The sequence below is a fragment of the Colletotrichum higginsianum genome, chromosome 6 (assembly GCF_001672515.1).
Source record: "Colletotrichum higginsianum IMI 349063 chromosome 6, whole genome shotgun sequence".
NCBI classification, from domain to species: Eukaryota; Fungi; Ascomycota; class Sordariomycetes; order Glomerellales; family Glomerellaceae; genus Colletotrichum; species Colletotrichum higginsianum.
In genome coordinates, this window is record NC_030959.1 from 4,375,829 (window position 1) to 4,398,200 (window position 22,372).

The 22,372-nt window shown below is 48.0% G+C and overlaps 5 protein-coding genes across 5 annotated transcripts; 4 read left to right on the plus strand and 1 right to left on the minus strand.

Moving 5' to 3' along the window:
- Positions 1-8,401: 8,401 nt before the first annotated feature.
- On the plus strand, positions 8,402-9,181 carry CH63R_09662 (uncharacterized protein; the record flags this gene model as incomplete). Its single annotated transcript, XM_018304636.1, has 1 exon — positions 8,402-9,181. The coding sequence occupies one exon, from the start codon at positions 8,402-8,404 to the stop codon at positions 9,179-9,181; it is 780 nt and encodes a 259-aa protein (XP_018156659.1).
- Positions 9,182-11,798: 2,617 nt separating this feature from the next.
- Positions 11,799-14,635, plus strand: CH63R_09663 (FAD binding domain-containing protein; the record flags this gene model as incomplete). Its single annotated transcript, XM_018304637.1, has 6 exons — positions 11,799-12,550; positions 12,606-13,112; positions 13,586-13,662; positions 13,877-14,042; positions 14,266-14,356; positions 14,408-14,635. The coding sequence occupies 6 exons, from the start codon at positions 11,799-11,801 to the stop codon at positions 14,633-14,635; spliced, it is 1,821 nt and encodes a 606-aa protein (XP_018156660.1).
- A 383-nt stretch (positions 14,636-15,018) lies between these two features.
- Positions 15,019-15,915, plus strand: CH63R_09664 (Thiol-disulfide exchange intermediate; the record flags this gene model as incomplete). The annotated part of the gene is made up of 1 exon (XM_018304638.1): positions 15,019-15,915. One exon carries the CDS (start codon positions 15,019-15,021, stop codon positions 15,913-15,915), a length of 897 nt encoding a protein of 298 aa, XP_018156661.1.
- A 1,136-nt stretch (positions 15,916-17,051) lies between these two features.
- Positions 17,052-18,455, plus strand: CH63R_09665 (Alternative oxidase; the record flags this gene model as incomplete). Its single annotated transcript, XM_018304639.1, has 1 exon — positions 17,052-18,455. The coding sequence occupies one exon, from the start codon at positions 17,052-17,054 to the stop codon at positions 18,453-18,455; it is 1,404 nt and encodes a 467-aa protein (XP_018156662.1).
- A 1,644-nt stretch (positions 18,456-20,099) lies between these two features.
- CH63R_09666 (ankyrin repeat domain-containing protein) lies at positions 20,100-21,358 on the minus strand (the record flags this gene model as incomplete). The annotated part of the gene is made up of 3 exons (XM_018304640.1): positions 20,100-20,510; positions 20,590-20,831; positions 21,178-21,358. The coding sequence occupies 3 exons, from the start codon at positions 21,356-21,358 to the stop codon at positions 20,100-20,102; spliced, it is 834 nt and encodes a 277-aa protein (XP_018156663.1).
- Between the last annotated feature and the right edge of the window lie 1,014 nt (positions 21,359-22,372).

Here is a 22,372-nt window from a genome sequence, read left to right on the forward strand (position 1 = left end):
CACGCATCTTGTTGATATCGGCCACGGCCTTCAGGGCCCGTGGTCCTTCGCGTGGTTCTCCGTGTGCGGTGGGTTCGAATCCGTAATTCAGGTAGAATGGGGAGTGGAGAGTGCTTTCTCCAACTGCGCTGTTGTAGGCGAACTGGGCTGTAGGTAACAGTGCTACCCAGTTGTCTTGGTCGTAGTTGACATAGCATCGTAGATACTGCTCGAGTATTTGGTTGATTCGTTCGGTCTGACCATCGGTCTGCGGGTGAAAAGAGGTAGACAGTTTGTGGTCTGCACCAAGTTGCGAAATCAGTGATTTCCAAAACTTCGAAGTGAACAGCTTGTCTCTGTCTGACACAATTTCTTTGGGTAGTCCGTGGTTGCTGATGATGTATTTCAAAAACGTGTACGCAAGGTCTTCTGCTGTACTTGCTTCCAGGTATGGGATGAAGTAGGCGTATTTGGTGAGTCGGTCCACTATGACCAAAACGCTGTCGTAATAGACCTTCGTAAGTGGTTCTCTTGACTTTGGTAGTTTGACAATGAAGTCTAAAGAGATCGAATGCCATGCTGCTGGTGGTACTGGCAGTGGCTGAATCTGTCCGTAGGGCTTGTGTGGACTGTTCTTGCTTTTCTTGCAGGGTTCGCAGTCCCGGATTGCGTCTGCAACGTCTTGTCTTGTTACTCGCTGGTCGTGGTGTTGTCGAATCCGTTTCCAGGTCTTGGTAACTCCTTGGTGACCATGTGTCCGGGCACTATGAATTTCTCTGATCATCTCATGCGTCATTTTGTTGGTCGTGCCAATCATGACTCGTCTGGCGATCATAAGGAGCTTCTGTGCCGGAACAAGGTCTCCATTCTTGTCTTTTTTGAGGATGACTTGTGTTTCCTCTGGGACGGGGACTTCGTGATCCGTCCTTCTGCTGAGAGCGTCGGCTCTGCCGTTGTCGGTTCCTTTTCTGTAGATGATCCGGAAGTTGTATTCCGAAAGGAATTCTGACCATCTGACTTGTCGTTTGTTCAGGTTCTTGGAAGTTGTGAAATGTGCGAGGTTCTTGTGATCCGTGTATACGAGAACTTCGTGTTTCGTACCAGATAGTTGTGGTCTCCATTCATGAAATGCTTCGATGATTGCCATGAGTTCTTTGTCGTGGATCTGGTAGTTCAACTCTGGTCCGTGGAATGCTTTCGAGAAGAAGGCGCAAGGGTGTAGTCTTCCTTCTTCGTCGCGTTGACCGAGTTGTCCGCCCATAGCGAAGTCCGAGGCGTCGGTCTCTACTTCGAAAGGTTTGTCTGGGTCGGGGATTCGAGTGACAGGTTCTGAGCTGACCTGTTGTTTGACTTTCTCGAATGCGTTGTTGCGTTCTTTGGTCCATTCAAACGGGGTGTCTTTTCGTGTGAGGTCTTGGATGCACTTGACATTTCCTGCGTAACCTTTGAGGAATCGTCGATAGAAATTGACGAATCCTAGGAACGACTGAACGTCCTTGACGTTCTGGGGTGTAGGCCAGTCCCTGACTGCCTGTACTTTCTTTGCTTCCATCTCAATTTGTCCTGGTGTGATGGTGTATCCTAGGAAATTGACTTTCTTGCTGTGGAATTCGCATTTTTCCGCTTCTACTAGTAACTTGGCGTCTTGGAGCTTCTGAAGGACTTTGTGTACGTGTTCCTTGTGTAGCTCAAGGGTAGGTGAGAAGATGAGGATGTCGTCGAGGTAGACAACAACGAATATGTCGATGAATTCGCTGAGGACGTGGTTGATCATTGTCTGGAAGGTGGCGGGTGCGTTGGTGAGTCCGAAGGGCATGACAAGGTACTCGAAGAGTCCTTTGCGTGTTCGGAACGCTGTTTTCCATTCTTCGCCTTCCTTCATTCTGATCAAGTTGTAGGCTCCTTTGAGGTCGAGGGCCGTGAACCAGTTTGCTCCGTGTAGCAAATCTCGGAGTTCTGAGATGAGTGGTAGCGGGTAACAATTCTTTTTCGTAATGCTGTTGAGCTGTCGGTAGTCAACGCATAGTCGTAGTTTGCCATTCTTCTTTGGCACAAATAGGATGGGGTATCCTGCTGACGATTCTGAGGGTCTGATGTATCCTTTCTTGAGATTTTCGTCGAGGTACTTGTCGAGTGCCTTGCGTTCTGTTTCGTTGAGTCCATATATCGGATGGAACTTCGGGTGGGAGCCTTCGATGAGAGGGATCTCGTGATCGTAGGGTCCATGTTCTGGTAAGCCTGTTTCCAATTCTGGGGCAAACAGCTTGTCGTACTTCCGGTACTCCTCTGGAATAGCTAGGAGTGGATCTGATCCCTGATCTGATGCTGCCGGGGCTACCGTCTTGGAAGGCCGTATCTCCCGGAGATAGGCAATGTATCGTGTTCGTTGCGTTGTGTCGTCAAGAGGTGCTCTAGAAGATTCGTTTGAGGCCTGGCTCTTGCAGTGCTGCTCAGTGACTGAATCTGACCATTGGAGTTGGCCGGTTCTCCAATCTATTCGTGGGTTGTGCTTTCGTAACCATGTGATTCCTAGGATGACATCGGCGTCTCCTATCTCTGTGATGTCGAGTTGGAGTTCTTCTTTCTGGCCATGAACTTGCAAAGGGAGGTGCACTGTCTCCAAAACAATGAGTCCGCCGCCGTACTCGACTTGTTCTCCTTCAACCGTCCGTAGCGCGTACGGGCGTTTTTTCTTCTGCCATGGTATCTTTCTTTCATTCACCAGTCTGGGTGATATGAAGTCTCCTTGGGCGCCGCTGTCGATGACTGCGCGCGTTCGTCGTCCTTGGATCTCGATGTCCAGTTCGAAATGTGCTGCGTCGTAGGTTGCACATAGGGTCTTATAGGTTGTCGCCGTACGTTGCCCTTCTGTCGTAGGCGTCTTTAGTTTTTTGGTTGTTTCTTCTCTTGTGCCTTTCTCCAGGCTCTTGCCTTGGCCTTGGAGTGGATGAGGCATTCGTCATGTTTGCATTGTTGCCATCCTTGGTCGTTGTTGTAGCACGACATAGGGTACTCGGGGTCGGGAGCGAAGGTCGCAATGTTTCCTTCCTCGTAGAGTCGCATTGTCCAGAATGGGAGTTGTCTGTGTAGGTAGACATCCTGAATGGGTTCTTCGGTGTAGCGTCGCGGGTAGAAGTAGAACTTCTTCTTGCCTTTCTTGTGGTCTTTGCAGTTGTCGTCCAGGCATTCGGCCCAAAACAAGTCTTGGTGGTTTTGGTTGCTGGGATCGAGTAGGGGGTGGTCGCCTGGTACAAGTGGCGTAGGTGGGTGGTTCTTCTTGTATGCGGTTCCGTGGAACTTGACTGACTGATTGTCGTTCGCTGGGTGGATGATCTGATATTCTGGTCGCTTCGTGGGTTCCGGGCTCTCTTCGTCAGAGCTAGATGCAATATGGGTTTCGTAGTATTGGCTAGGCATGATTCCATAGCTGGGGGCTTCTTCTGAATCGTAATCCAAGCCGTCTGGCCCTTGCGGGTGGTCGCTTGCAGTGCGTTCGTACGCTCTCCTCTGCTTGGGGGTCCATGTTCGTGGGTCTCTGGGGTCGGCAGTTGCAGTTTGGTCGAGTGCAGTTATGTCGATTTGTCCGTTTGGTGCTATCAGGCCTTGAAGCATAGGTCTTTTGACTTCTTCAAGTTGTCCTTCTTGGAGCATCTCATCGAGTTGCTCGTTGATTTTGCGTGTGAGCTTCTGATTGGGGCCTCGTCGCATCATTGCGAGAGTCCTTGGTTGTTCTCGAGGGGTTTCTTTCTTCTTGGTTGGGTCGTCCTTCATGAGTCCTTTTCTTGCGTCGGGAATCTTTTGGAAACTGGCGATTCCGCAGGCTTGTCGGAGGACATCGACGCATTGTCGTTGGTGTTCGTCAGGGGTTTTGCATATCCCTGTTTTTTCGTATCCTGACCGGGCCATGGCTAGTGTTCTGGGGGGTTTGGGATACCATCCCGACTGTTCCTTGCCATCTTGGTGGGTGAGGCAATTGTCATCATAGCATGCGGTCCATGAGAGTGAAGCGTGGGGGATGTCTTTGCTGGCGATGTTGATTTGTCGGCTCTTCTCAGGTACCGGTTGAAATCGCTGCTTCTTGGGTTGTCGGCATTCTCTGGCCATGTGTCCTGGTCTGTCGCAGTTGTAGCACTTGAAGTCTCGTGTCTTGTTGTCTCTCTGGGCTATACTGAGGTCCATGGGGCCACTGTGGTGTCCGTAGGCAGTGCTGTTGCGACTCTGGTTGTTTTGCCAGTTGTTTCCTCTGGGGCGCTCGGCTTGTCCGTTGCGCTGAGGGTGGTTCTGCTGGAAACGCTGTTGGGGTTGCCATTGGTACTTCCTGGCGGAGTTGGCTGGTGCTCGCTTCTCACCTTTCTCTTTGCGTCGTTCGTAGAGGCGGTTGTCGATTTTGATAGCGAGTTCCGCGTACTGTAGGAAGTCGTCTGGTCGGTCTTGCTTAGAGAGTTCGTCTTTGACATCTTCTTTGAGTCCTTCGTAGAACAAGAAGATCTTGGTGGCATCGGTGTAGTCGAGTCTGGCACAGATGCGTCGGAACTCTGCAGCGTAATGAGTGGCTGCACTTTTCTGTTTGAGATTGGCAAGGTCGCGTTCATATTGTCGTTGTTCGTCAGGTTCCTGAAAGAGGGACAGGAGTGCCTTTTCGAATCCGTGGTATCCTTGGAAGATGAGTTGAGTCTCGGACTTGAGTCCGTCCCACTCGTTGGTCATGAAGTCGGTGAGGTGAGGCTCGAACCAAGCGAGGGCTCGTCCTTTCAAGAAGGAGGCTGCGTGGATGACCTTCTCAGCTTCGTCTTTGAAACTCATTCCATGGAATCGTTGGTAAGCTCGAACTTGAGTGAGGAATCCCTTGAGTTGTCCTGGGGTTCCGTCGAAAGCTTGGGGAGAGTTAAGTCGGAGTTTCTCTCGTCCGTCATGGTGCGGGGTGGTGATGATGTTGGCTGCCGCACGGAGAGTGTTAACTTCCTGCTGGAGTGCCATGAGCTGGGCACGCTCGGGATTCTGCTGGATCATTTGCTGGAGCCTGGTGACTTCAGCAGCGTTGCTGTTGAATGCGTCCTGCATACGAGCCATGTCTCGATGGGTTTTCTTGAGTTGCTTGGCTAGCTCTGTGGCGTCGTCGTCGCTGTCAGAGGACTCGACATCCTTCATTTCCTCGTCCAAGGTCTTGGGAGGCATAGGGGCCTTTCCTTTGGAGGCGGGAGCAGGAGTCGCGGGGGTTGCTTTGGAAGCCATCGTATTGTACTGTTCGTTAGCTTCGTAGGGTCAACTTACTGAACAGGAGCAATCAAAGTGTTACGGTCGGCTTTCCGTGGTAGTGTCTATTAGCAGAAGCTGAGGCAACGATGCTATCGAACAGTGCTGTAAGTCGTGCTGAAAGGATCAGGTCTTCAGAGGATACGGTGATCAGTCGTATGCTCAACAAGGGGCTTGTAACGTTGGTCACTAGTGAAGGGTGCCGAGAGTATCCGAGGGGATAATCACAAAGTTGATTGCTGAAGAGCTATGGAAGTCTGTCCTTGAGTTCGTCCAAGTCCATCCTATATACAAGTCCCGTATGTCTGTTGATGAGGTTTGGCTTATACCTGATTACCAGTAATCTAGATGCTGTATGGAGTGATCACTTGAAGTGGGGCGCGTGAGCGCTCACGTCGTGATCAATCGTGCTCACGCATAATCAGTTGCTCACTCCCTTATCTCCACGTGATCTTGCACCATAGTTCTTCCGCGCCGGAGGAGTCACCCTTGTTTCCCGTGTCTGCTTGCTTATAACTTGTCCGTAACCGCCAGACGCCCTGTGGGGGCGTCCCCTGGTCCTGTTATGTTTTGACGGGTCGTAACAATTAGCTAAACTAGAATAAACTTCTATAATACTCTTTCTACTATATTTACTATAGAAGTCTTAAAGCTTATATAACTAAAGGAATGCATTTAAGAGTAATTAGGAATTAATTCTAAATTAATTCTAAAAGGATTCCTTACTAAGACCTATCCTTAGCTAATTAATCTTCTAAATAATATATTTAAGCCTAAAGATAATACTTATTAGAGGCTTAATAAGTAGGAGTAGTAAATGTATATATATACTATAGGAAGTAAGGAGAATAATAAGTATTATTTAAAAGTTAATTAGAATTTAGAAGTTATACTTAATAGTATAAGAAATCTTAGTAATTATTTTAGGGATAATGTAATTTGCATTTATTTATAAATTAGTTTAGAATTAATTTGCAATTAGTTTAGAAGTAGTTCTTACTATAGTATTTTAATTTTTACTTATTACTTACAAATAAGTAATACTATTCTATAGTCTAATTTTAAATTTCTTCTCCTTAAAGTACTAATTAAATAAGTTAAAAATAAGACTAGTACTTAATAGGAGGAAATTCTATATAATAAGTTTTACTTTTAGTACTTAGTTAATTCTAATACTTATAGGTAGTAGTAATTTAGCTAATACTAAATATATACTATTTTAGAATTAAATTTAAATTAATTCTAAAGTAATTACTAATAGTACTTATACTATAGTTAGACTATACAATTTAAATTCTATAATTCTCTTAAAAGGGCAAATAGGATGTCCCCTATTTAAAGTAATAAAATTATACTCTAGTCTATTTAAGTAAAAGAATTAGAATTACTCTAGAATTAATTCTAAATTAATTCTAAACTACTTATATAACTACCTTTTTCTCTAAGCTTAACTTAAGTACTTTTCTTTAAAGTAGTTTAATTTTCTTAATAATTTTAGAGGTAACTTTATTGTAGCTCTAATAGAGTAGAAATTAGTTAAAGTAGGAGTAAGCTATCCTACTTGTACATTTATATATTAAATAAAAATATACTGCATTTTATAGGAAAGCTAAAGTAGTTTACTTAAGTAGAAAGATGCAAGTATAATTATACTAAATTTACTCTAAATTAATTTAAAGTTAATTCTAAATTAATTCTATACTTACTGTATTCTAAGGTATTTAAATATCCTCTAAATTAAGAATTTAAATAACGTACACGCATAGCGAGTCGGCCAACATAGCGAGCCGGCCACTCCTTATCGCTAGAAAAAGCCCCTTTTCTAACTATTTATTAAAAAGTAGATTCTTAACTAATAAAGACCTAGTTTTTAGTATTAGATAACGATAAGAGTTAGATTTTAAGAAATAATATTGTAGAAATTATTGTCTCTTCCTAACCCTAGGTTCTTAGTAATCCTCTTATCTAGAGGCCTAGATAAGAGGTAAGCTTAGTAATATAGGCTAGAAAGAGATAATAATTTTAATACTATTATTTCTTAAAATCTAACTCTTATCGTTATCTAATGCTAAAAACTAGGTCTTTATTAGTTAAGAATCTACTTTTTAATAAATAGTTAGAAAAGGGGCTTTTTCTAGCGATAAGGAGTGGCCGGCTCGCTATGTTGGCCGACTCGCTATGCGTGTACGTTATTAATAGTATAAAGAATACTCTAACTACTTATCTCTAAGTACTTAATAAAACTAAGTATAAATATTATTCTTTATATAAGTATATAAATATTATAAAGGTTAGTATACTTAACTTAAGTAGAATTTAATAATATAAGTATTAGTAAGAGGTCTTTAGAATTAGTTTAAAATAAGTCCTAAATTTATTAAGAATTAATACTAGAAGAAGTTACTTAAGATTACTTACTTCTTAGCTTCTTAATACTCTATTAGAGTACTTAATACACTTATAGGCTGCAAAGTTGTCCCTCTCTACTATATCTTAAGTATAGGGATAAAAAATAAGTGCAATCTTATTAAGTAGAGGAAAGGTACCCTCTTTTAGTCTAGTATTTATTCTAAATTAATTCCTAATTAATTTAAAATAAAGTAGGATTAATTAATAACTAATAAAAAGAAATATATAAGGGGGAAATTTAATTAACTAGGGAGGTTACCTAACTATAGTTAGGTAACCTTTATAGTGCCCTACTTTTCTAGTTACTTAACCTAGTTAGGTTATGTTACCCCCCCCCCCCCCCCCCTAATAGTCAGCTTACCTGTGTCCTCTCATCACTGTAATATGGAGGATCATTAGGCCGGGAGCGACCGGGGATTGCAGCGACGGACTGGCTGACACATGGTAGAGTGCAACTGAGTGATTATGTTACAGATGTGCACCGCCATGCCAAGGGGCTTGTGGAGCTAAAGCGTAAATAGGTGAACGAATGAGGCCTACGCAGGGAGACACTAGGCCGTCAGCAGGTGGAGGCGGGCGGAGGACCAGGGGTCCCGCACATGAGTGCGGGCCAAACGAAGTAGGGGCATTAGCTCAGCATTGGGTACCGCACCAACGAGAGCAGAGAAGAATATTTAAAGGGCGAGTGCCTGCCATTTGTAGAGGCGCTTTTCTTGTCGCTGCTTCAACCACAGCTGTATCTGTTTGCATACTATTCGGCATGGATGACAACACATCTATTCGCATTGTGCCCATGAAGCCTGGTGAGAAGCCAGCAAGTTCTCCTGTGTGCACGCAAGCGTATATGTGCAAAGATGGGAATGACAGGCTGTTCGGTGAGCGCATCCGTGGAGAGGATACGGTGTCGTCGAAGCGGAAGCGAGATGGTGAGATATGGTCTCAGGCAATGGAAATGGAGGACGAGGATGGTACCAGGAAGCTGCTTAGGACGCATTTCCCGCGGGAGTACATCCAGCGTTACGGCACCATGGAGAAGTTTATTCGGAGTAAGAAGCGCAAGGTAGCAGTGGAGCATGTCCCTGACTTCCCCGTCAAGGGCTGGGTCGTACCTCCGGAGTTGCTGCAGTGGCGGAAGGAGAACTTCGACATCGGGCGTGTTGGTAAGCCTATCAGTCTCATTCTCATAGGCCCTCCGAGGTGCGGTAAAACTCAGTGGGCGCTGTCGTTCGGTAGACCGGCGGAGATGTCAAACAGGTTTTGTTTTGATGCCTTGACAGAGGATTGTACGCACCTTGTTGTAAACGATTTTGTGGTGAAGCATTTCAAGCCGTGGAAAGAGTTTATGGGAGGGCAGATGAGGGTTGACGCAACGGGTAAGTATAGAGCAGAGAAAGTGGTGGAGTGGGGGAAGCCCGCTATCTGGACCTGTAATAAGGATAATGATCTGAGGAAGAACCCAGCGGTGAAGGAGTTTCTTGCGAGCTCGTCGGTTGTGGTAGTGGAAATTGACAGGAACCTATGGTGTAAGGATGAGGTTTAGATAGTAACGGATGTAATCTTTTTGGAAATGAAAGTGAATCTTAAATGATGATGATGACTGTAAGATCCAGGTAAAGACGGAGTCCGTAACAATGTGGAGTGAAGCGGAGTTGTTCAGACGGTAAATGCCCAATTTTTGAGCACTGGCGGGCACGACAAAGATGGCTATCCTGCCCGTTGGACAAGGCTTAACTGAGAAAAGGTCCCTGATGGGTGGAATGGTCGCATCGTCGAAGAAGATAGACGCTCCAAGGCAGTATGCAGCGTTGTCGATCGAAGAAAGGTGGCGGCAAGGAAAAAACGCGGCACGCGCGACTAACATAGCGGCGTTGGTTGTCGTCGACGGGCGCGTGGGATTCGAAAAGCTGAATGCAAATGTGCGAGGCTCGCATGCTGTGTCTTTGAGTTACTGCGGGTCTCAGCTCCTAGTAGATTACTGTTGCTAATTATTCTAAACAGAATCTCGACATTGGTGATGAATGTAGGCTGCTTACTATACATATATATATTTATTACTAAGAGGAATTATATTATGTTTGTTTTCTTAATTAACCTGTAGTATTTCCCTCTGTGCTGATATTTATAGTACTGTCTTTTTAGCACTACTAAATATTAATAAAGCTGTTTTGTAGCAGCTAGAATTCTGAAGGCAGTGGATTCAATTAGTAGTATAAGAAATATGGCTCCCTTAATTACACTCTAGTACTGAATCTCTTCACTAGGTAGTTGACTCTTTTCTATTTGCAAAGGCTCTCTCAAATGAGATGCTGTCTACTACTTGACAGGACTTACCTAGCCCCAAATGTAGAGAATGAAGCTTCATACTTCGATGCCTCATGCTCAATAAGGGACGCGTGCTTAGCACTGCGAACAGTGGCCTTGATAGGAAATGGCTCACTGAGACTTTGATGATTAAGTCTTTCGTCGTCAATGGGCCCGTTCTAGACGCCTTGGATGTTAATGACTAGTTACCTGTAACCGGGATAAGGTATTGGAGGGGGGCAAGGAAATCAAACGAACCGGGGTAATTTCGAAACAGAACAGCAAACGGGCGAATGCGATGAACAGCGCCTGCTCCGCAACTTTCCACCCGACGCAGATCCGACGTCCGCCACCAAAGCCCCAGAAGTTGGATGTCTTGTCGGCTCCTGAACCGTCGATCCACCTCTCTGGTTGGAACTCGTGGGCGTTGTCAAACTCACTTGACACCCTGCAGGTGACAGAGGCTCCTACTTCCAGCTGGGATGCATGTTACTATTTGGTAGATTCTCATAATCTCGCGTCCATCACATTCCAAAATTGGAAAACGCATTTTCTTTCCTCAAGTACCTCTCTAACAACGGGGTATTAAGGACCTGCCTATTATAAGTCCTTTGCTGCAGTCAAGGCAAGTAAATCATTCAAACAGCTATCTCTATGAAACAGAATATGCTTTTCGTAGCTCAGCAACTCAACACTCTGCGTGATAACGTTCAATAAAAATTGTTGTAGAATACAAACTCTTACACAACGGCACCTAACCGAGGGATGTACTTTGCTTGCTCCCTCTGTATTACCTGTTTCTCCTTTCAAGTTTCCTAAATCTAGAATTACCCCTGCGATTAAAATCTGCTGGGAAAACCCGGTGTTGTCGCATCAAGGAGGTGGCTGTTTTGCCAAGTGTGAGCCGACATGCAGCCCTGCCTGTTAGGTTTAGCTGTCAATCTTTGGTGCTTTCGACTCGGTCTGCTCTGAAAAAGTGTAACTAGCTATATTCTCAAGGTACTATGCCGAAGTTTCCGTCAATTTCTGTTTTATATAGCTCGTGCTTTTAGTATGTCGCCATAAGGTTGAACCTTAAAATGACAATTTAGCCCACGATGCTGGTTGATTATTATTCATATGACCCAGTTTGAATGGAAAGCATACCCTTATCACCCGATATAATTACCTCGCCGTTACTGGTGGGGATCGTCTGCAGGAAGTTTACTCGCTAGGCCTCTCAAATCCCTGTTGTAGTAACCTCCAAGGCTAACGCAGATTTCATCGGTGCCTATTCTCAGCCTATCGCAAAACAATCATGGATATCGTAGCGGATCCTTTTCCCTTCGGCGTCTTGATCCCTTTAGAGTAGTTTCTAGCTTGCATTCTCATCCCATTCTCATCCTTCGGAGTGACATGACACACGATTGTGCGGGACTAGCAGTCGAGCAGCCATTTTCAGCCTGCTGTCCATGCTTATAAGGGTATGGGGGCTCCTCCGTGCTCAGTGAAGCAATTGGCCAAACAACTCGTACCAACTTATCCCCTGCCACCCTTTCAAAGGTTCTTTTACCAATAAGTCTTTACAACGAGAGCGGCCGTACTGTACTTCTGCTCTGGGTTCATCTGGACCCTCGCGGCTGGTGCCTCCATCCCCAGGTACTTTGAGGAACAACCAAACACCCGCCGCAGCTTGACCAGCACCCAAGTTCAACAAGAGCTCGGTGGCTGGGTATCAAACACCACGTCCATCTTCGGACCGGACGATGACCGTTTTAATGACGTGACCTCGAGATGGACTGACTTTTCTAAGCCCAACGTCCAAGTTGTGATCGAGCCAGGTACCGAATCTGACGTCCAGGCAATCGGAAGACCTCATGACCCTTGTCCGAGTACAAACAGGTCGATCCTACCTGCTGACTCTAACTTCGCAGGTCGAGTACTGTAACGCAAACAGCATCGACTTCCTGGCTATCAATGGCGGGCACGGCCTGTCCGCATCGCTTGGCACATTCAACGGCATCCAGATCAGCATGCGGCAGCTCGACAACATTGACATCCAACCCAGTAACAAGTCGGCCTGGTTCGGCGGCGGTACCATCGTGGGCCAAGTAATACAAACTCTCTGGGATAAGGGTTTCGTCACCACTACCGGCGGGTGTGACTGTGTCGGCATGCTCGGCGCCAGTCTTGGGGGTGGCCACGGCCGTTATGAAGGCTTGTACGGCATGATCAGCGACAACATGCTGCAGCTCAACGTTGTCTTGGCAAACGGTTCGGCCATTCGCGTCAACGCGACGAGCCACAGCGACCTTTTTTGGGCCATGAGAGGTGCTGGACACAACTTCGGCATCGTCACGAGCTACGAAATGAACATCTGGCCCTCGAGCCCCAAGACCTGGCACTACCACAACTACGTTTGGCGTGGCGAGCACCTGGAGCTCGTATTTGATGCTCTCAACAAGTTTCACAACAACGGTTCGACGCCCGTCAACATGGCCTTCAACTCTGGGAGCTTTGCTATGAACACCACCATAACCAACGAAGAGCCCATCATCATGTGGTCATTCGCCTACCGCGGACCTGCTGAGGAAGCTGAGAGACACCTCGCCCCTTTCAATGCCATAGAGTCAGTCTTTGAGGTGAGCGGAGATGTGCCCTACTCCAAAATACCCAGCGCGCAGGGCGCCGGCTATTCCGACCCAATCTGCCTGCCAGCATGGCAGCGTGCACAGCACGTCGACCGCAGGCCTGCAGGTGTACAACCTGACGGCAGAGCGTCTTATTTGCGACGGATTCAAGCGGCGCGTAGCCCAAGATGCGGACCTTGCGGCCGGGACGGTGATCATTCACGAAGGCTACTCGACCGAGGGAGTTGACGCCGTCGACCCCGACAGCTCGGCATATCCGTTCCGCGCCGATTACCACCTGATGCTTTTCGACGCCGCCGTGCCGCATGGACAACCGGCCCGTCAAGAAGCGGCCTGGGCCTGGGCCGCCGAGGTGCGCGACAAGTGGAACGAGGGCCAGCCGAACCGGGCTGTACACGCCTATGTCAACTATGCCACCGGCATGGAGACTCTCGAAGAACGGTACGGCCATGATCGCTGGCGCCTAGAGAAGCTGAGGGACCTCAAAGCGCGCTACGACCCGAAAACCCGCTTTCGCTACTACAACCCCATCGTCGTCGAGTAAACATGGAAAGGTGAGCAATGCAACGTGAAAGGCCTGCTAGACGATGTGTTTAAGTCTGGCAGAGCGCTGGTAGAACCTATGTCTATAAGAACAAGGGGCTATTATGATGTAAAGCAGTTTACTTAGTAATAGTACAGTACTAAGCACTTGTTATTAAATCCTAATAGTAAAACCAAGTGCAAATTGCGAGGTCTTCATGCCGGCGTAGCCTTGCCACGGGGCTGCGCATCTACCCCGTGCCACGGCCCCATCTATTCGGGTTCGATTTCAGGTCATCCGGGTTGCCCGAATCCGAAGAGTGGGACCGTGGCACGGAGTAGTAGTCCGCGATGGAGACCGCGGTGGAAACCACGAGGATCACCCCCGTAACTCCCATTTCCTGGATCACAGTTGCAGAAGACTTGTTCCCTTTACAAGGGCCGCTGCCCAATCGCACCTTCAAAGTACAAGGCAACTAACAGACAGGCAGCTCACCCCAACACCGCCAGGGCATGACGCAGGTGCGCAAGGCCATGCACCACTTCGCCGCAGTAGCAGAGGCCAATGGTAAGTTTAATATAGTGCCATCGTTTCAGAACAACCAGAAGCTTTATATCATGATACTGCGCCGAATTACTACCACATCTAAAGGCCCGAGGGACAAACTCCGTAGGCAGTATCACAGCTTTTGTTTCCTCCATAGTAGGACAGTGTCTATTGCCGAAATACTAACTTGACTAGCAGTTCGCCATACGCCAACTCATTATCCCTCTATCTATAGTTAATAGATCTAGTCTTATTATCTCGGCCACATTGGAGGCGCCCCAGATCCTTGTCGACACCGTCAACCGAGACATAGTCACGTGGCGGACCATTTTTGACGAGGGATCATTGGTCATCACCACCGAGGATGCGGACAGAGGAAGACCCCGATCAACGAATGGTCCGTAGACGTCTAGGTTCCCCTAAGTACGTTGCTTCCAATATGATGACATCAAAATGATTTCTTTGCCGGCGCGTGAATCTTTGACACATGGTTTCCGACACAGTTTTGAGGACTTCCAAGGACAAAGGTAGAATGATTCGCGAGAGACAAAACGGGAAGCAGAGAGACTGGATAGAAATTAGAGATGGAAAAAGATGCAGCGTAAGACTAACATGAAGGTACAGCATATACTGGAGTGTGAGCTGGGAGATGGAGATCAAGGCCCAAACCAAGGACGGTACAATCCACTTCGATCCCCAGGCAGCAGACGAAGAGGTCAAGGTCGTCTCCAAGCCCGACCCCGACCAGAACGGCTGGCACTAGAAGATGGCTGGCACCACTCAGAACATCAGAAGCGAGATGATCCAGTCCCGCGTGTCGAAGCAGCTCAACATCTTTAAGGCGACCCTGAAGCAGGGATTCGAGGGCCAGTTCAAGTTCACCTACCCCGGTTACGGCCAACCCCCCGTCGCCTTCTCCGTCAAGGGCACCAACACGACCGAGACGACGCAGTACTTCTCTCAGGTGAAAGATGGGCTTGGTGATTTGATATGATAGGGGGATGCAAGGAGCTTCTGGCAGCCTCGCCTTGTTCAAGCCGTAATGTAATAACGTTTCCACTCAAGGGTATTCTCATATCTCATAGGGTAAGGTACGATAGTGTATGCACATTTTTGCATACACTTTATATGCATTAATTGAAGAACCGTGCATGACAGTGCAGCGATGGTAGTGGGGACTTGAGCCTGCTAGCCGGCAGAACTTCGGTAAACCCTCAGCTGTCAAAACATGCCAGAATTACTAAGCAGAGGAAGTACTATGTATTACACATGCTATTGCCAACTGAAGTTGCCGATTACGCCACCACGAATTGTGACCCCGCCATTTAATTTCGCAACAACACATCCGCCAGAATCTCTCTCTCCAGCACTCTCACGATGAAGGAAATCAAGTCCATCTCGCAGTTCAACACCCTTAAGCTGAACGACCTCCTCATAATCGACTTCTACGCAACATGGTGCGGTCCCTGCAAGGCAATCTCGCCTATTTTCTCCAAGCTCGCAAAGCAGCATGAAGCCTCCTCGACGACCATCGTCTTCGCGCAAGTCGACGTCGACAAGGCGAAAGATGTTGCGCAGGCATGCGGCATCACCGCGATGCCCACCTTCCAGTTCTTCCGCTCAGGCAAAAAGATCGACGAGGTCAAGGGCGCCGACGTGCAGCAGCTCTCCACCAAGATCGGATACTACACATCGCTGACGCTGAAAGAGGCTGCTGCGGCGGGAGGGAGCAACAGTGGCGAGAAAGCGGCGGCTGCTCCAAAGAGCGGCGAGTCGGGGTCGCTGCGGTCGCTGATTGACCTGGGGCCGTCGAGAGTGTTGGGATCGAACCTGAGTTCAGTGCGCAACATTGTCAGTCCTCCGCCCGCTGGCTACACGGCGGCTTCTGCGGCGTTGCAGTCGCAGCTCTTGATACATTTGGTTTTTACAAAGAGCGTCAGCCCTAGCAGGCTGAGGATCACAATTGCCAAGGATGCGATTTCAAAGGCACCAAGCAGGATTCAGGTCGGCACCAATGTTCCAGTCATCTTTACCAAGAACAAGGACGGCGTCGAGTCGAACGACTTGACCATGGCTTCAATCACCAAGGCGGAGAACTCGCAGTCTTTCAACGTCTTCTCTGACGAGTACGTAAATGGTGTTGCAGAGTTGAAGCTCAAGGCGTCAAAGTTTACGGGCATCAAAAGCTTGACAATCAGGATTGATGCCAACATGAGCGGCGAAAAGACGTCAGTCACTGAGATTCACGAGCTGGATATTATTGGCACATCCTAAGAGTCGGGATAAGTTTGATTCTGCTTGTAAATGTTGTAATGCCTTTTGGAAAAACAGACTATAAGCACTGCATTTATTCATGTTAAATGGATAAAAACGCTTGATGTTAGTTGTGATTTACTATGGCGTTAGTAGCGTGCAATTTCGAACTACTAGGAGAGCCATTTTCAACTTTACTAGGAAGTGTATCTATTTGTAGTGTCTATTGATATACACAGTCATAGTAGCAGGTTTCATTGATATTACGTCTCCCTATAGATTTGTTTATCTACTCTGATCTCCCTCTGCTAGCTTAGGGTTTCTTTTCTAGTATCTTCCCAAAGAGTTTTGCTGCTCCAATTCAAAATCACTTTAAGGATTTTTGCCTCAATCGCCTCTGTTCTTCTCCGTGTACTCCCAAGCGGCAATGATGCGCTTCGACAACCCTTTCCAAGAATGCCCGTATATTCCTTCTCTTGCTCGGAAAGTTGAACTTACTCGAGGTTAACAAAATCGGTGGTGCCAGGACGCGGACATGAAATGGGAGAAGGCTTTGTTCTTTTCAACGGCCTTGAGGGATATTCAAGGAACCCTATCGATTTGGATGCAGAAGTTAAAAGTAACTTTGTATGCCTATTAGAAAAAGCCCCTGCCGTTTTAAACGTTCCTTGAGATGGCGTTACAGCTGCAGATGCGAAAGCGCTTGTTTGTTCTAGCTTCCTTATGACCGGAATCCTAGGCTAAGCTTCGTCTGACGTCTCTCTCCTGCCCCCGCGACGGCTTACGGGGTACAATGACATGGCTGAACAGCATCTCTGCAGCAGCACCTGGATCTCTCGCTTTTGATGGAGTTCAGGTGCTGTACACGCAGTTGGCAGCAGCGGCAAGGGCAAGAACCCAGGACTTCCTGGAATCACAGCACGAAGGCCGTGGTATGGCTGTGGCTAGACGGAACTTTACTCCGACGGTGGTGGATATCTGTGTGATCTGATTGGCCCAGTCGGGCCTTCGCTTCCTATCCCACCGACATTCGAAAATTAAGATTAAACTTTCCTAGATGCCACGTATATATGTATATATATTTAAAGGGAGGCGACAGACGTGGAGGCCTAAATAAAACCTTTCTTCCCCCTTGTTACCCCTCGTCGGCGACGAAGATGGGGTTCTCTGTGCTCTACACTTCACGGCGCTTCGCCCGGTACATTGCGGTGACGGTGGCAGTCGTCATCTTCCTGATCTTGGGCATCCAGACTCGGGTCCAGCAGGTTGATTATGGCCTGTCGATCCAAGCAACCTCGGCAGCGAACGACATCTTTGACTTTCCCCCGATCGAGTCCGAAGCCATAAAGTCGGTGTGCGCGGCCACGGAGTGGGACACGAGGACGGCGATGAAGGTGGTCTTCACATGCGAGAACTCCGTTGGCGGCGTAGGAAACATTCGCAACTCGGTGCTCAATTGCGTGCGGTACGCAATGTTGGCCGGGGGTTCACTAGTCATGCCCAGAATCGTCGCGCGCGACGACTCGGACATCAACGTCATACGAACAGGCGAAAGACGAGAACTGGGCTACATGTTTGACGTGGAGCACTTTGTCGAGTCACTACGTCTCTCATGTCCGCAACTGCGCCTATACAACAATACTGACGCCGCCTTCAAGGTCCTCGGTCAACCGAGAACGTTCACAATGGGGCTATTTCCTGAATCGTTGGTTGACGAAAACGGAGTACCCAATACCGGTATCTCGCACCCAGAACAGTGGAAAGGAAAGCTCTACGAGTGGCTTGGGCAAGTCGACACCCAAATGGGACCTACCGGACAGCCAACACAAGGCCCCTTTACCGTAGAGCTTGGACGTTCTTATTTGTCGTTCCCGATTTACAGCGACGGCGACAGCTTTGCTACGTCCTTTGGAGATATATTGAAGTTCAGAACCGATACCCGACAGCTTGCGACGAAAACCCTGCGTCGCATGGCTGAACAGTTCAACTTTGAGTCGACGCTCCTGGAAGCTGTCTCAGCCGCCAAAAACACCAGCCCCCCTAAGAGTCCCATTCTCGAGAATGCCTACTTCGGAGCCCATCTTCGTGTAGAGAGAGATGCCCTGATTAATTGGAGCCCGACCATGGAAATGTGGGCGTGGTCCGACTACGGCAAGCAGACGACGGCGTACATGGAGCAAGCCATTAACGCGAATCTCTCCCTAATCTACGTGGCGTCCGGCGAAACAGCTCATATCGAGACATTCAAAACGGAGGCTGCGACCAAAGGGATCACCGTCATCAAGAAGCAGGATATCCTCGGCAAGGACTTGGAAAAGCTGGACAAGCTGGCTTGGGACCAGCAGGCCCTAGTGGACTATTTAGTGATGCTCAGGGCCTCGCAGTTCGGCGGGGTAGCTCACTCGAGCTTTGCGTGGAACGTCGCCTTGAAGAGGCATCTTTTTGTAAAAGACCCGAAGAAGAGCTACCTCGATGGGCCTCAGATGTTGAGCGATGAGTTTAGCCAGGTGTATGGCGAACCAAGGAAGTACCCCGAGTATGCTTTCTGTTTGTGGCCTTAGACGTTTGCAGGTCGAACTGTAGAGCAAATGGTATCCTAAAGTGATGCACCAAGGAAGCAGTATTACTTTTGAAGCAATATAAAAAGAATAACCTAGCTTATAATGTAACTTGAAATAAAAACAGAAGTAATACATTTTTAAAACTAGGAATCGAGTAGGTCGATAAGATAAGGTAGATAATAGGATACGCAAAAAGGTTGGATATTACTTGGCATTAAGAGAGATCTTCTAAGTTAGAAGGGAAAGTAAGTCTCTTTATTTACAATTTTGCCTAAAGGATATAAATTTATGTTATAAACTACATACAAATAGGTTATTTATTTTTAAAATCACATGGCCCTTGTGAGTGCTCCTATAGAACTGTGGCTGCGCATAACGAAGTGACTCTTCTGCTCCCTTCTTATCCTCCTGGTCTAGGCCATCGACTGGCGTGTGTCAGCTCGCTGTTCTCGGACTATTCGAGGCCTATATTTAATCAAGTTGCAAGGGAACTTACAGCGCGCCGAGGACAAATCGGAGGCGATGCTAGCAAAATTGCTACGAATGCGTGTTCTCTCTGGGTTCCTAGGATAGGCTTTGATGCACTTGTCGCATGGACCATCAGCGGTGCATGTGATCTTTCGGATCCGACATCTTGTGCAGGATCCAACAGACCTGACTTGGTTTGTCATTGATGGATCCTTGACGATCCGTTTGCGTTCATTTGGGCCGTTGGACCAATATACCTTCTTCTGCATAACTTGGGGTTCCTGCTCTCTAAAGGTGTTTGTCTTTTGGTCGGAACGATACAAAATGTTTAGCTCCAGAGGTTTAGCGATTTCGTTAAAGATCTTTGTTGTGGCCTCTAGATAATCCGCCTCATGTGTTGATATCTGCACCCTTGTCAAGAAGCATCTAGGCGATCTTATTGTGGCCTTGAGATGATGCATCCTAAAGAGCGTTTCTATAGACACTGCCTTGTGTATTAACATCTGCACCCTTTTTAAGGAGCATCTAGACAATCTCGTTGTAGCCTCTTGATAATGCAGCCTGAAGAGCGTTTCCATAGTTGCCACCTTATGCATTAATGTCGGTGCCATCCTCTAGAAGAGCCCTCAACAGGTTCAGCAGCTTAAGTTCTGCCAACATGTAGCAAAGTCCTGCTTCCGTCTTGCATATTTGCCGTAATTCATCGTCGAAATAAATACAAGTACCCACAAAGAGTTCGTCACGAGTCAGAGCACACAGTAAGGCATAGGAGAATGGGGGATAAAGATGCTTGTTCTATATAATGTGATAATGTGAAGAGAATGAAATGTAGTCTAGTTATATACGTTTGACCACGTGAAATGGCACGTAAGGGGACTGATTTACGGAGCTCTGATATACGAGGGTATTCCTGTGACAGAGTTTCCACGACGGAAACCAGCGATCCATCTCTCGTAGCCAATGTTGGATGCGCGTTTTCCAGGAAGCGTCAGAAGGGATTTCGTCGCGCTCCCGCCAGTTGTTCCCCCTTCTTATCGTTGCGTCATTTGGAAATGCACTTTCTGCATGGTGAAGAATGTGTCTTGCTGCATAAAGTAAAGACGGGTCCTCGTTGCGAGACTCTAGCATGTTCTGCTGACTTGTGGCTGCCTCCTCGATACTGGACCAACATCGAGCCTAGAGTCGGCCGTGGATAGTTGCAAGAGGCTCGGGTCCTAGCGTCGCGTCCAATATTTGTAGCCTCTTATATCGAAACAGGAAGTCCCTAACCGACAGATGGATAAACTGGACAGAATCGGACTCTCCTTTCCGTATCTCAATGAGGCCCTTTGATGAGGTGGTAATCCGGCGCTGGATTATTAGATTGCTTGTAGGAGCAGCTGTACCTACTACAGCTGTAAAGAACTCTTGAGACGTAAGTGGACGCAGGCTGAGAAGCACCCATTGCAACATGCAAACTGTCTCAGCTGCATCTGAGATATCCTTGCTTAGAATCGTAGAGAAAATTTCGTCAAGATCGGCCGGGACTTCCTCCAAAGTCATCCGCATTGCTTCGGCCCGGCCTTCGTTGTAAGCCTTGTTGAGCAGCTATACCACAAGAACGACCCATAGAAAGATGCCGTTGGCCCTCTTTTGAATTTTCGCTTCTATGCCAGCATCGCCACACTTTGACGGCAAAGGTCGTCGATGGCCGGCGTGCAGCATACTGAATAGGCAGTACACTAGAAGTTTGCTCACAGAAGAGAACACCAGTATAGCCCTTCAGTTCGGCCGCCGCGATGTTGCAGTGGAAGTTGCGATTCAAGTTGTGCATAGGCAGAGCCTGCTTATTCCAGTCGAGTTCGGGCGTTCCGATTTCCCCCCAGCCCTGAATAATGCACGTTGAATCGATCCAGATGAACCGCACACCTAGACGCTGAAAGGTGTGGATGGTCTGTGTAAAGTTGGCGTTGGTGCAGATGGCCTGCCAGGGGATGTCGCAGCCCGTGTCATCAGGCTACATTCGTCTCGGTAAGCTACACAAAGGAGTTGCTGCCCCAGCAGTGGCTCAGACTAAGGTAGATTGCAAGGATGGGTTCTTTCTTAGTTTCGACGATCCGGATGTACGCCGGCGGCCATGAGCCGTCCCCGGACCCGACGTCGAGGATGCGGGTTGGTACAAAGTCCCGGCTCCCGTGGCCTCTGACGCATTTCAGGTGGTTGTTAACGCAGTCGTCCATCCAGTGTCTCATCTTCGCCTACAATGGCCCCTCACTTGTCCCTGCGCCGATCTCGTCTTTGCCAAGGACGGCGCTCAGGTCTACATGCTCTTCGTCTCTCTGATCTGGGGAGCCTGGCGCATGTTCCAGTGGTACCACGACTTGGTCTCCCTTTTGTGGTCGAACTACGCCTGTATCGTACCAAGTTTCTCGGCGAGCCTCACGCAAAAGACACATTTCAACTCCACCAACACCTCAAACTTGGTCGGATCTTGGTGGTAGTAGTCCCAGGTTATTCCAGGCCTGAGGACACTACCTCAGCAAAAGTCGCAAATCATGGCGTCGGGGGTAGCATAGCAGGTTTTCGAACCCCACTGAAGTCAGCAACAGTTACTCACATTTGAAAGCCAGCCTTAGGGATATGATCGCGGAGGTTAGCTGAAGTAGGTGAGATATTGGGCCGAGGTGTGAGACGGAAGGCAGATGTGATATCGAGATACATATAGGGGGAGACAGTAGAGCTGCAAAGAGCGTTAACTGGATGGGCTTGATGATGGGGCAGTTGCATCCTTGTATGGTTGACAATTTGATCCTGGTTTGGCGATGGCCTCTGTTTTCAGATCTTTTGCCATAGGCAGCGAGCGAGCTGACCGACTTGACTTCAGTTCCGAGATTTACACTCCCCGGATCATAGAGTGGCTATTCCAGTCACATTGGGGCTGGGTCGAGAAAACAGCTCGAGGGGCACACGACTTGGCTGGGACGGGAAGACTGCATGGGATGCTAGAATAGCCCTTCTCCCTAACAACCACATTATTATGTCCATAGAGAGCGTCCGTACGACATAATGGGGCGTAAGTCTGATATTGTTTATTGTTTGACTCTCATTAAGCAACTCGCCAGAGATCGAAACCATGCCGAAAGTGGGTGGGCTAGACTCGGCGACTGCCCTTCGATCAAAAATATCTTTATCAACTGCACCTTCACTACCTGTTCGCCATCAAGCCGCCAAACCCAGCATTGATAGGATATACACGACGGCGCCGAGCGAGCCTGAGCTCGCAAGGCTTGAGGCGGCGGACCTGTCGTCGGATGAGCCAAATGAGCCAAATGAGCCAAATGAGCTGGACGTCGATTTTGTCTGGTTGCATCCGATGAAGCCGTTGCGCCGGATGGCGCCGGTGTAGGTAATGACGCCGACGTAGAAGCATCTGCCCCGGTAGGCCGGGTCCAGCACGACACAATCGGGCC